At 35.1% G+C, this 13,637-nt stretch overlaps 4 protein-coding genes across 4 annotated transcripts; 1 reads left to right on the forward strand and 3 right to left on the reverse strand.

The window, feature by feature from the left end:
• Window positions 1-2,201: 2,201 nt before the first annotated feature.
• On the reverse strand, window positions 2,202-4,588 carry LOC18609984 (LEAF RUST 10 DISEASE-RESISTANCE LOCUS RECEPTOR-LIKE PROTEIN KINASE-like 2.4). Its single transcript, XM_007045376.3, has 3 exons — window positions 3,724-4,588; window positions 3,534-3,590; window positions 2,202-3,442 (listed from the first exon to the last, which is right to left on the reverse strand). The coding sequence occupies exons 1-3, from the start codon at window positions 4,436-4,438 to the stop codon at window positions 2,334-2,336; spliced, it is 1,881 nt and encodes a 626-aa protein (XP_007045438.3). The 5' UTR covers window positions 4,439-4,588; the 3' UTR covers window positions 2,202-2,333.
• A 2,664-nt stretch (window positions 4,589-7,252) lies between these two features.
• On the reverse strand, window positions 7,253-8,479 carry LOC18609983 (uncharacterized). The gene is made up of 3 exons (XM_018116281.2): window positions 8,095-8,479; window positions 7,876-7,932; window positions 7,253-7,782 (listed from the first exon to the last, which is right to left on the reverse strand). Exons 1-3 carry the CDS (start codon window positions 8,471-8,473, stop codon window positions 7,505-7,507), a joined length of 714 nt encoding a protein of 237 aa, XP_017971770.2. The 5' UTR covers window positions 8,474-8,479; the 3' UTR covers window positions 7,253-7,504.
• Window positions 8,480-9,795: 1,316 nt separating this feature from the next.
• On the reverse strand, window positions 9,796-11,052 carry LOC18609985 (putative clathrin assembly protein At1g25240). Its single transcript, XM_007045377.3, has one exon. The coding sequence runs from the start codon at window positions 10,948-10,950 to the stop codon at window positions 9,796-9,798; it is 1,155 nt and encodes a 384-aa protein (XP_007045439.3). The 5' UTR covers window positions 10,951-11,052.
• A 1,327-nt stretch (window positions 11,053-12,379) lies between these two features.
• On the forward strand, window positions 12,380-13,080 carry LOC18609986 (zinc-finger homeodomain protein 14-like). Its single transcript, XM_007045378.3, has one exon. It carries the CDS (start codon window positions 12,380-12,382, stop codon window positions 12,929-12,931), a length of 552 nt encoding a protein of 183 aa, XP_007045440.3. The 3' UTR covers window positions 12,932-13,080.
• Window positions 13,081-13,637: the final 557 nt, after the last annotated feature.

Raw genomic sequence — 13,637 nt, forward strand, 5'->3', positions numbered from 1 at the left:
GTACGTAAGTATTCCCTATCTAATCTTTTCCTGCTTGCTTTATGTGCTTTGCTAGTTTGGTTCACTGGATGATAGAGGTTTTCATCTATTTGTTTGGTTGTTTAGGAGGTTGAGAGTGTAATCTGCTTTCTTTCCAACTTCTTTACCCACATGTTTTGATTTTTGTGTGGATTTATGGAAAAGACAACTCCTCACCGTTGTTGTTGTGAAAAGAGAGCTTAGAGAAAGATGATTTCGTTGAAGGTATTAGTGGAAAGAAAGAAGTAACCTGGAGCAGTTAATAAACGTAGGCACTATGAGCATGACATTTATTGTGCTTTGATGAAAGTTGCATTACTTAGGAGATACAAAACAATTACAGTTTTAGCATCACTTGTGGAAATGCTGGGGCATTTGATTCTGTTGAGAGGTGTATTCCCCATCATTTACCTGCCTGTCACTCTTAAAAGTCAATGTTGTTCATGAAGTGCAGCTTTCTTAAGCAACTGAAAGTTAAACCGGGTAAGATGTCTATAAAATGTATAAAAGCATTCTGTTCACTAGGATTTGTGTAAATATTGTTTCCAAATTAGTCTACATCTTTAGCAGAATAATATTGTCCTAAGGTCTATATGACATTGCCATGCTTAGTCAGGAATGTGTGCAGTATGCTGATCAAGGTGATCTGATATCATTTGAGTGCTGCATTAAGGACAGATTTTATTGTTTTTGTTAGGTGTGGTGCTATTTATTGTAAGATCCATTGGCATATGGTTAGCATTATAAAGAACAGATTTCTTCTTTTGTTTATCTGTTTGGTCCTTTCCTCCCAACCCCTGCTAAAGTGTGGCTTTTATTGTTGTTGGTAGGTTCTACAGCAAACTCTTGTTCAAACAATTTGAAGGCTTGTTGTTGTTTTGTTGTTATTATCAGGAATAATATTCTAAATTGTTTTGATAGATTAAGGCAAGTCAGTTGTTACCTGACATTTGAATCATCCATTGATTTTCTGGTAACAGGATTTATGGTATAGGTTGTCACATCATAGTATATAACTGTACATACATGTCAATGTCAGCATGCATGCACTATCAAATCGTTTCTTTGGTGTGCTGCACATTTCTATCTCATTTTTGGTGGTTAACAATGAAAAACCCTTGCTCTTTTATTAGTAGTTGGCCTGAACTTGTTAAATGGAGCCAGATATTTGGTTGGGTGGTCTAAGAAGTAAACGAGGAAAGGTGTATCTGGATTCTGAGGGGCATTTTTGAGGTCCTTATTTTAGTCTTTTAAGATATTTGAGCATTGATATACTTTCAGCAAGTGTTTGTGGTTGTTACTTTGGAGATATCTATTTCTCAAAGTTGCCTAAAAATGAATGTCAATGTGAACATAGGCCAAACAATGATTTTGTTTCTTCTGAGGCCTCTTCAAAGGTTTTTATTATTCTAGTGGTAATTGTTTCTTGAGAAATATGGGTCTTTCAGAGCCTAGGATTCAAGAAAAATTTAGGTGTTATTATTAGTTAAAATATTAATTAAAATTTCATTTAGTTGATATTTTTGTTGTTTGATTTTTTAAATAAGTAAAAAAAATTAAAAAAAAATAAAAAAACAAAAACATCCATAAAAAGAAATTTAAATTAAAGTAATGAATAGTTTTGCTAAGGATTTTTTTTCTTAAAAAAAAATCATTTTATGTTGAGCTTTTTTTTTTTGTTGTTTTTTTGGGGGGGTTGTTAAATAGTAATTTGAAAAAAGTGGGACTGGGACTGGGAGTGGGAGCTGAAGTTTTGTTTTGACTTCCACAAGGAGTAGAAGCTAAGCCTAATTTAGACATGTTTTGGTTAAAGATAAAGATGGCAACTCTTATCCTTTGACCTAAATAAGGACTAAGAACTTACGCAAAACAGCATTTTTATGACCTACCATGTATAAATTAGTAGGTCTCACCCTTAGATCATCTAATGAAATTTTGCAATCAGGACAGACAAATAGTGAAGACAAAAGTGTAAGGCCAAATAGTATTACTCGTAAACAATATATGAGATATACATAGCTGATGAGTTTCAATTAATTTTATGTCTAACTAAAGATATATACTCGATGACTGCAAATATAGATATGTTTTCACTGACAGTCTCTTCCTGGTAGTGAATTTCATTGTGCAGAGTTGCAGAGAACATATACATAAAGTGTGAAGATGCAAGCTTAGCTTTCAACTAGATAACTAACTCAGGCAGGTAAATTTTTCATTTGCAAGGCAGAACATGAAAAAGGAATGTGCAAACAGCTGTTGATGGTCAATTACATTTGCAAGTTGAAAGAATAGTACTAGAAAAATGCTTGATATTACTATGAGCTCCTCTCCATTGACTCTGGTAGTAGCATCTCTTTAGGAGAATCTGACTGTGCCTCTATCATACACTTATCTTGAGCAGAAAAGAAGACAGGCTTGGGAGGCATTTCCAGATCATCAATCTTACCTCGTAACATTTCCACGACTCTGGTCATCGAGGGGCGTTGCGATGCCTTGGTTTGAGTGCACCATAACCCAATTATCAACAACTTTCTAGCTATAGTGGCATCGCTTTTAGTCGCATTCTCAAGCTCTAAATCTCCTCTCTCATTCAGTTCATAGACCCAAGAAGGGAAATGAACTTTGCTTGAATTGATTGCATCTACATCGACTTTCCTTCTTTTACTTGCCAATTCTAGCAATAGCATCCCAAAACTATAAACATCCGATTTGCAAGAAACAGCTCCAAGACCCCTTGAAATCAATTCAGGTGCCATGTATCCAATTGTTTCGCTTGTGGCACACATGGACATGAAATCATGCTTCTTGGGGTACAATTTTGCGAGGCAGAAGTCTGCTATTTTGGGGATGAAATTCTGATCTAACAAAATATTTTGAGGTTTAATGTCGAAATGAACAATGCAAGCACCAGATCTTCCATGTAGGAACTCAATACCTTGTGCTGTTCCTAAAGCAATTTCATGAAGTTTCTCCCAACTAAACGAATGAGAGTTTGAGAAAATGTACTTGTCAAGAGATCCATTAGGCATGTATTGGGTGACAAGAGCATATTTAGATCCCTCAGAACAGAATCCTAGAAATGGTACCACATTCGGATGCTGAATCTTACTAATTGTAGAAACTTCATTTATAAAATTTTCTTCGCCAAGTTTAGAGCTCCCAAATATTTTAACAGCAATTGAGCAACCGCCAGGAAGCTGCCCTTTATAAACAGAACCAAAGCAACCTTGCCCTATTTTATCTTTGAAGTTGTTTGACATGGCAAGTATATCAGGATAAGTATACCTTTCTGGAGTTGAGGGGTGCTGATCCTGTGAAGAATTTTCTCTGACATCAATCTTCTTTCTCATAGTGAAGTATTTGTGGAGAATGAAAGCAAGTATGACCACTGGAAGGAGGATGAATCTGACAGTACCAATTATTGCTACAAAGCAGATATATATTGATATTTTTAGTTCAAGTAAATGAAGATTCTAAAAGAAAACTGAAATTTCAGCGAGGAAAAGAAAATATACCAAACAGAAACATTGCAACAAAATAAGTGTATATCAATCGAAGTTCAGCTTCGTAATCTGCATAAGTAAACAATATATGAACACAAATATTAAGCTCCACACGACAAACAAAGAACCAATTCTGAAGAATTTAAGGATATAAGGATTCAAATGATTGAGAGAAGATTCAAAAAGAAGCAGGCTTACGAACCATATTCCTTTTCACATTTAAAGAGATAAGTTGTATCTCTAGTTTCATAGACGCAGCCACGGCCCTTTGCCCTGCAATCTCTACACTCAACCGACCATCTCATATCAAACCCTGATTCTTGCATCTTCAAGGCTGTTTCATAAGAAAGGTTCTTCACCGTAATTTCATAGAATGCAGGGACAGTTGAAATAACCTCGCAGGACTTTGGAACATCATTCGAGAATAAAGGGTACCCAGTTATATTGACATAAACAAGTGATGTATTTCCACTTAAACAGGGTACTCTGCTATTAGCCAGATCGCTGATATTGTTGGAACACCGAACAAAATTCAAAGCATACGAGTAATTGTAATTAACCAGTCCTGGATACCGGGCATCCATCTGCACTTCCTGGATTGATAATGATCTGTTAGGAAGACCGCAGCTTCCATTGGCTAAGTTAACATCAGCAACACGAATTGTGCGTTCGTCATAGGAAATTCTCTTCACGTAGTATAACCCTCCATGGAAATTCAAGATAGTCTTATTGTTCTTGCAAGATAGTTGGAAATCAGGATCACCACAGCCAGCTGGATCTTCCTTCAGGCGGAAAGGGTAGCTGATGTCATGGATATCTCCGCATGAAGATGAACATATTTGTGGGTTTTTTCTTGCTTCAGTTGCGTTAATGAATAGAAAGATCAGCAAAGAAAACAGAGCTGAAAAATTTTTCATTCTGCTTCTGAAATCTCCTAGCGGACAACGATTGATGGGCCAGTAGGCAGATTGCTGAAGTTTTCGGGTCTCTTGAAGTTTATAGAACGCAAACGTTGAGAGAACTTTTTAACTTTGGTCAACAAGACGCGTTTTCTGCACAAAGGATTTTTCTGATGCTAATCACTAGTTATGTGGATTGTGGAATGTATGTGAGAATGTTCAACCAATAACCATCAAAAGTATTTCCAGGATTGACATTGACCCTGACTTTGATAGTCTTCATGACCCAATCGATCTCTATAGTTTGTATGTGCAGAATTCTTTATTAGTATTTGAAGTAATTTAAAGAGAAAAGGCAAAGAGCTGAAGCTGATGTGGCAATAGTGAAAATCTAATTCTGTTCATTCTTGTAATGAAGTGTCTATCGGCTTGGACCTTTAGCATTTTAGATTAGGAAATGGTCCATTTAGTAGAATAAAGCTAATACATCAAATGCAATATGATGTATGTTGTACAGAAAATCTGTTATGCTAAACATGCCCTTCGGCTCGGCAAAAGAGACTTCTTTTTTCCCATTCATGTTCAATCATCTACTCAAGCATTTGAATTAGTTGAAATGGATATCTGGGGACCCTATTCTATTCCTACTATCAATAAACATCACTATTTTCTCCCCATGGTAGACGATTTTACCAAATTCACATAGATTTTCTATAATCAGTTTGATGTTTCAATTAAAGTCATAAGATCTGATAATGGATCTAAGTTAAATTTAATAGAGTTTTACTCGTCAAGAGCATTATTCATCGCTTGTTCTATATAGGGTTCCTCAACAAAATAGAATAGTGGAAAGAAAGTATCAACACTAGTAAATTGTAGCTTTACTTTTTCAAGCTTTTCTATCTTTAAAATTTTGAGGAGAATCTGTTCTTGTGACTGCTCATCTTATAAATGGGATTCCCAGTTCAATTCTAAATAATAAAATACCATATGAACTATGGCTCAAAAGGTCACCCACCTATCCTCACCATAGAGTATTTGGCTTGTGTTTTGCTTCCACCTTATTTCAAAATAGAATAAAAAAAATTGATCTTAGAGCCCAAAAATGCATCTTTATTGGATATTGTATTGGCACAAAAGGTTACAAGGTGTATGATCTTCCAAAGCACAAAATATTTGCTCTAGAGATGTAGTTTTCTATGAAAATGAATTCCCTTTTCAAAATCTGTCAAAAACAAATCATTTTATCAGTTGATGATAATCACGCGGTTGAGATTAATGATTCTGCATTGCCATTATGCTCTACTAAAAGACAATTTCATTTTGATAATTGTGATTGTTCACATACATCTTATTCTTCTAATCCAGTTTCAATTCTGCATCTGTTGAACCTACTTTTTCCAATGACCAAAATCCCCTCTACATTCACATAGTGATTTGCACAACTCAGTTCTCGATTCTGATCTAGTTCATGCTGCTGATACACCCATTCATCATACTGTTTCTTTTCATGACCATATTATCCTTACTCAATTGGATGATCATTACATCCCTTCTAATTCTCATTTTGACCAATCTGTTCATAGCTCACCCTCACCAAGACCTAGACATAGCACTAGGATATCAAAACCACCTAAAGACCTAGACTTTTACCAATATAAACTGCCCTCTAAAGCAAACAATGTATCTGCACATCCTATAAAAATCATCTCTTCTAAAATCTAAACTGTCCACTTCATAAAAGGCATTCACAAATGCTTTGAACCAGATTTTTGAACCTCAAACCTTTCACCAAGTTGTCAAATTTGATCATTGAAATAATGCCATGAAAGAAGAATTGCAATCTTTGGAGGAGAATGGTACTTGGATAATTGTGCCCCTATCATCAAATTCACACAACTTAGATGGCAGTATTGAGAGATGCGAAGTTAGACTTGTAACTAAGGCTACCATCAAAGAGAAGGTTTTAATTGTCAATAAATCTTTAGGGTGATTTGTGATACAAAAATTATGACTCAATTTTTTGTTGTTAATTAAAAGCAATTTGTCACTGGTTATGGAATTAAATGTGTTTTATCATTATTTATAATTAATTAATTAATTTTACTTTGTTATTAATTATACAATAGATAAATTACTTTACAATTTTCATATAATCAACTGATGGTGTGTCCTAATAAATTATTAAAAAATTTTGAATTTTACCACTATTACTTTTATTGATTTGAGAAAAGAAGATTCAAAGTGTATTATTTTTTAACAGAAGGATCATACACCAATAATTGAATCAAATGTTTCAGTGTAACTTATATCATTACCTAAATATATTAATTATATGAGCAATCATTGGTTGCTATAAGGATATATGTTAAAATTCTTTGTACTTTTATGATCTCAAAATTTATTTATTAATTTATTTTATTATAGTATATAATTGTATATAAAAAATTATTTTAGACAAAATTTATTTACTTTGTGATTTTTTATGAGAATATATCTTTTTTTGCATACATATATTTTACGGCCTTATATTTTAAATGATAAATAATTGAAAATTGAGCTTATTAATTATTTATTATAATTATGACTTCATACTAAATTATCCACATAGAATGAACTTGAGTAAACAACTATATATATAAAAAAGAAATAATAATTAAAACAAAACCGGAAATTATGTATGACAACAAATGTCAAGCGGGGTGCGTAAATGTTGTAGGATTTGATTATTTCAAGCGAGAAATGTTATGCCAGGTATTCAAAGAACAGTCGATGGGCTTCCTAACAGAGAAATCTACTCCCACAGTTTCAGTTCCAAATGAAATCGAAGAATTTGTAATTTAATCCCCTAGCAGAATCTTCTCAACACGCTCTTGCTGGTAGTGAATTTCATTATACAGAGTTGCAAAGAACATATACATACAGTGTAAAGATGCAAGCTTAGTTTTCTACTAGAAAACTAGCTGAGACAAACACTAAATTTTTCATTTGCAAGGAAGAACAAAAAGGAATGTACGAACAGGTGTTGATGGTCAATTACAATAGCAAGTTGAAGGAATAGTACTAGAAAAATGCTTGGTATCTTTATGAGCTCCTCTCCATGGACTCAGGTATTAGTATCTCTTTTGGAGAATCTGATTCGGGCTCTATTATACACTTATCTTGAGCAGAAAAGAAGACAGGCTTGGGAGGCATTTCCAGATGATTCTCAATGTTACTTGTAACCTTCCCACGGCTCTGGTCAGTCTGTGAAGATTTTTCCCTGACATCAATCTTCTTTCTCATAGAGAAGTATGTGTGGAGAATGAAAGCAAGTATAACCGGTGGAAGGAGGATGAATCTGATGACTGCACCAATTATTCCTACAAAGCAAATATATATTGACATTTTTAGTTCAAGTAAATGAAGATTCTAAAACAAAAAACTGAAATTTCAACGAGGAAATGGAAATATACCAGCCAGATTCACTGCAGCGAAAAGAGAGTATACCAATTGAACTACAGCTTCGTAATCTGCATAAATAAACAATATATTAATACAAAAATTAGGCTCCACACATATTAAACAAAGAACCAATTCTGAAGAATTTAAGGATAGAAGGATTCAAACGACAAACAGCAGAGTAAGTTTTCAATTGTTTGAGAGAAGATTCAAAAAGAAACAGGCCTACTAACCATATTCCTCTTCGCATTGGAAGATATTGGTCGTATTAAATTTATTGACACAGCCACGACCCTTTGCCCTGCAATCTCTGCACTCAACCGACCATCTCATATCAAACCCTGATTCTTGCATCTTCAAGGCTGTCTCATAAGAAAGGTTCTGCACCATATTTTCATAGAATGCTGGGACAGTTGAAATGACCTTGCAGGGCTTTGGAACATCATACGAGTATAAAAAGGCCCAAGATACATTGACATAAACATGAGATGTATTTCCGCTCAAACAGGGTGCTCTGCTCTTAGCCAGATCGCTGATATTGTTGGAACACCGAACAAAATTCAAAGCATACGAGAAACTGTAATCAGCCAGTCCTGGATACCGAGCATCCATAAGCACTTCCTGGACAGTGGATGCTACGTGGGAATGTTCAACCAATAACCATCACATGTATTTCCAGGATTGACATTGACCCTGACTTTTGTAGTTTATTAAAAATGATATAATTCCATGATTTAAATTTCAAAATTTTAGCACGTAATATCCAATATCACATAATCGGTTTAATTGTTGACTGATGATGACCCAATTCATCTCTATAGTTTGTATCCAGAGATCTTTATTTGTAATATTAATTTTGATATGAGATGTTGTTATTCACTAACACAGGAAATATATTATATATATATTTTTTAAAAAAAATTAAGAATCATTCATTTCAAAAAAGAAATCTATAAACAAAGACAGTAGATATGCGTATTTATAATATATATTTTTTCTTTTTATAGATTTTTAGTAACTTAGGACATAATATTATATCTTGTTCTCTTCTATTTTCTTTGTTTATAGATGTTCCAAATTTTTTATTTTTTCTTTTAAATTTTGAACACCTAACGTTTTTTTTTTTCATGATTTTCTTCTTGTTTTTGGACATTAAAAATGTACATCAATAATTTCAAATAAATCAGATGGGAGATAGAGAGGCGAAGAAGCAATTCATGAAAAAATCTATCCCAATATTTAATGCCAAAGCCAATTTGTTTACATCCTTTTCTTTATATTGTACTTGGTCAAGGGGGGTGGGTCAGCTTTATATTCTGGAGTCAATTTTGAAGTGGTCTTTAATTCATGACTTCATAGCTGGCCAATCATCAGATTCAAGAACAATCAAGATTGAAAGTTGATTCTCACGCATCATGAAAATGCTGCTTATAATTTCTTTTTATATATATGGGCAAAGACCAAAACAATTGGATTGCACCTTTATCTAAATACGAGAGATTACATTTCCCAAGTCCAACTTGGGTTATTGCTAATCTAAAGAAGAAGAAAGCCATGAAGAAGCCCAACCCCCCAAAAATCAAAGAAATTAAGGAGAGAAAGATCTTTCTGCAAAATCTCTGAAATGGAAACTTGATATCTGTTTTTCTCAAGCCCAATCAACCATTTCTCTCATGATATCCATGCACCTTAATTAATCAAATGAAAACAATACATACATATATATATATATATAGATGGATATCCCATGAATTAAAAGAAGTTCATATCATGATGTCAATTCAATATATAGATCAGAAAAATATTAAGAATGTACTATAACTCTGATCTAATGAATTTTTTTTTTCTATGTATGTAATCCAAAATGAATGGTCAGGAATTGAATGAAGGAACTGGAGAGCAGAGCTAGACACACACAATAATTGTTCCCACTGCTAGAAAGTAATTAAATCCGGAATTTCATAATGATTATAAACAGGCACATCAATGGGTACAAGAGGGAGATCTCTAGCGGCAGCAGCAGTATTCTTATGATTAGAGAAACCAGTATTCTCTCCATTGATCATTATAATATTTTCATCAAAAACCACCCATTTGTCTGTTATTATTGTCTTCAGAGCTCCCTTTGGTTCTTTCTGTTCAACAATTGCATTATGTTCTTCTCTCACAACTCTAGCCATTTGGTTGTTTTCCTTGAAACTCACGTCCTTGTATGTCTTCTCTGATGCCCCGTTGATTATTCTCTCAAGTTCCTGAACATCTTCCTCCGGAATCTGAGTAACTGTGGGGAATTCGTTGGCGTTTAAAACACCATATTCCTGGCAAAATTCGAAATATAGAGAAAGTTCCTCACCCTGCATCATTGCCTTTTGAAGAATCTTAAGGGCCATTACTGCTTCAACTTTACCAACTGAATATATTTTCATCAAAACCCTTGCAATCTCACTGCATATTTTGCTATAAACATCAAATATCTCAATGATGACACAATCCATGGCTTCCAGAATCAAACCAACCTTCATATTATCCGCTAGAGGCCTAATTTGAAGCAACATATCAAGCAAAGATTGCCATTTCTGCAGTTTCGAAAGCTGCTGCAGCATCAATGAAGGTTGCTCGTCCCTTTTGTTGTCTTGCTCAAACGAAACGATAGCTCTTTGATCTAGAAACGCAAAGTATGCACGAATGAAAGCATTAAAACCCCACGTTTTGCTTGACCTGGAATGTCCGTCGCTGAAACTTGACATATCAAATGGCAAACGACCTATCTTTTGAACAGCTGGGACCTTACAACAAAAAACACCATGCATGAGCATCAACCCCTTGATGGCAACCACCCAGCTCTGCGTCTTCTCCATCCGTTTAGACAGACCCCAAATAAAAGGGCGAAGGCTAATTGGCGACGCCCGAATCCACGAAAAGACTCTTTGGGCATTCCTTTTATCAATGAAATATTCATCGTGACTTGTGGCCTTGATGATGGCTGCCTCAAGATCAGGATTCCTGAAGGAACTCTTTCTGGAAAGATTGGCCACGACTATGCTGTTCCTGTCTTTGATAGCACCGGCGGCCCTCTTCCAAAGAGTCATCTTTTCGTGTTGAATCGTCGCACAAAGGGAAGGGAAAAGCAGCGGATTGGGGTGATGAAAACCCTTTCTCTCTCTATTTTAGCCCTGTGGTAGTTGCAAACTTGTATTGCCCTCTTACTTCGTTTATTGTTTGTTACAATTTTTGGTTCAAAATAATTGGACGAGTGGAAATGGCTAACAACAGAGAAGCAGCCACATTGCCGGCTGATGGAATTAGTGGCAACGAATTGGCCATGATTGGCTGTCTCTTCCATTTGTTATGCAGTTTCAAAGCAGCATATCAGTATATTGAATTTTGTTTACACGTTTGGACCGTTGCTATTATCATGTTTGCCTTATTCATTCAGGCTTATTTTTTTCTTATGTTGAGCTGTCTCTCTTTACGCGCTTCTGTTGTGGGTGCAAATGGCCAACATCTATAGCATGCTTTGTTTAAGGGACAACTCTGCATACTTATTCAATCCCTTCATGGACCATTAATTTAATTAAAAACTTCCTCATGAGGATATCCTAACACATTGAATCCAAATCTTAGATGGAAGATATTAATTAGCTTCCATTTGATAAAAGTTTTCCTTTGTAGTTTTGTCATAAGATACAAAATAATGACCAAGTTCCGTACACTTCTTGTGAGTTATAGATAGCAACAATTAACACAATACGTAGATAAAGCTCAATCAACATGCAAATAAAACTCAATCCAAGAACAAGAGACAAACATAAAAGATGACATAACAACATGCAGATAAAATTCAATTAACATGCAGATTAGCTTAATCCATGAACAAGAAACAAGCATAAAAGATGATATATTTAAATCTAAAGATGAGGTAGAGTAGAATTTTGATAACTATCTTATCTGTAACTACTTGTATTTTAAACTTATCTTATCATTTAATTTTTGTACTATAAATACATCATTGGTATTCAATACCAATGCAGTTTTCTTTCCTATTCAATCTCCTATATTGAATTTCTTTAGTTTTGTCAAAGCTATCGGCCTTTGTTATTTTCGTTTAGAAGGTAATCTTTGGATAGTTGACTATATAAATTAAAATGAAAAATATTTTTGTCGTAGAAAAGAAATCTCAAAACTATTCAAGGTTGTACTGGTACCTTGTAGAATAGAAAAGTCCAATAATAAGTAAATGATGGAAGATTCCTTTTAATGACAGAGGGCTGAGTGTTGGTTGACAGCTTATTAAACTCGGTGGAATAGCAAAATGGAGAATGCGTTAAGAGTTAGAGAGATATAGACCAGTCCTTTGCTCTAATGCTTGCCAACTTGTTAACTCATTAGCCCTTAATGTGCCACTTTGCAAACATACAGAGAGGAATCTGTTGATTTCTAACCTCCTGAATATGATATATATTGTCAATCTACCTTTTCTACATACCCTTGTCTCAGCCCTGCACTTGAGAGAGAGAGATGGAGAAAGAGACTTACAGAGACTGCCAAAGAAACCATGCATGCTATCTTGGCGGCTATGCAATTGATGGTTGCAGTGAGTTTATTCCCAGTAACAACAAGGAAAGCCACTGCAAAGCCTGTGGTTGCCATAGAAACTACCATCGGAAAGTCCCTTTTATATACTCAAAAGAATACCCTGAAATTGGCCACCGTTCTGGTAAGTCTTTTTGGAGCCTAAGAGAGGCAAAGAGAATCGCCAGGCAGCACCGTGTTCTTCCAGCCCCATCTCCCCAGGTACTGGTGCTGAAGCAGCAGAACTCCAATCGCAAGTTCAAGCAGAGGAAATCGAAGTTCACCGGGGGACAGAGAGAAGCTATGAGAGCATTAGCGGAGAGCTTAGGCTGGACCATGAGGAACAAAGGTCGTCAAACGGAGATCAACAGGTTTTGTGGAAGAATTGGAGTTAGCAGGCTTCATTTCAAGACCTGGCTCAATAACAACAAGAAGCTTTACTTCAAAGGCACTGCGTCTATGTCTGGAGCTAACAGTTCCTCTTCTAAGGCTGTTTAGACTTCATAGTTCGTATGTTCTCCTGTTCTTAGAATAACAATGAGGTCAAGACCCTCGAAACGTGTAATTGTTAATCGATGTTGTTTATTTTTCTCCCCTGGTGCAACAATGAATTGCCCTTTTCAGTGATATATCCTTCAAATTCAGTATGTATGTATGTCTACATTTGATTCGAAACTCATCAAGGATTCATATGGATACATTTGCTTGAGCATAAAAATCAGTGTTCTTAAAATATCTTAGATGAGGCCAAAATTATATAATTAGCAAACAATTTTCAAGGGAACTAATGATTAAATCAAGAGGGATGAAGAGGCGAATTTCAAGAACTTGGGTAGAAATGAGACTAAAAGTTCCCTCAAATGTCATAGAGGGATCTCCACCGGCCCAGCCCCTAGCCTTCCAGTGTTAAAGGTTTTAAGAGCCCAAAACTTTTTTCTGCAGTAAAGCTTAATGGGCCAAAGATATAACTTGGTTTCAAAATGTATCTGTTTCCTTGGTGGGGCTTTGTGTCAGTAAAAGTTCTTTTTGTTAAACACAGGTCAGCTTTGTTGTTGGGGTTTGTTTAAAACGAAAGGAATGCTGAAATAACATATAATCTAAACAAATTCCAGCCCTTTGTTACCCTTCTGTAGGACACATTGAATCTCCCTTTTTTTTTTCTGCGACTTCTCACATGTATTCCGATATGAAGAGTCACTATAGA

The sequence above is a fragment of the Theobroma cacao genome, chromosome 2 (assembly GCF_053813885.1).
Source record: "Theobroma cacao isolate CCN51 chromosome 2, ASM5381388v1, whole genome shotgun sequence".
In the NCBI taxonomy this organism is placed as follows: domain Eukaryota; kingdom Viridiplantae; phylum Streptophyta; class Magnoliopsida; order Malvales; family Malvaceae; genus Theobroma; species Theobroma cacao.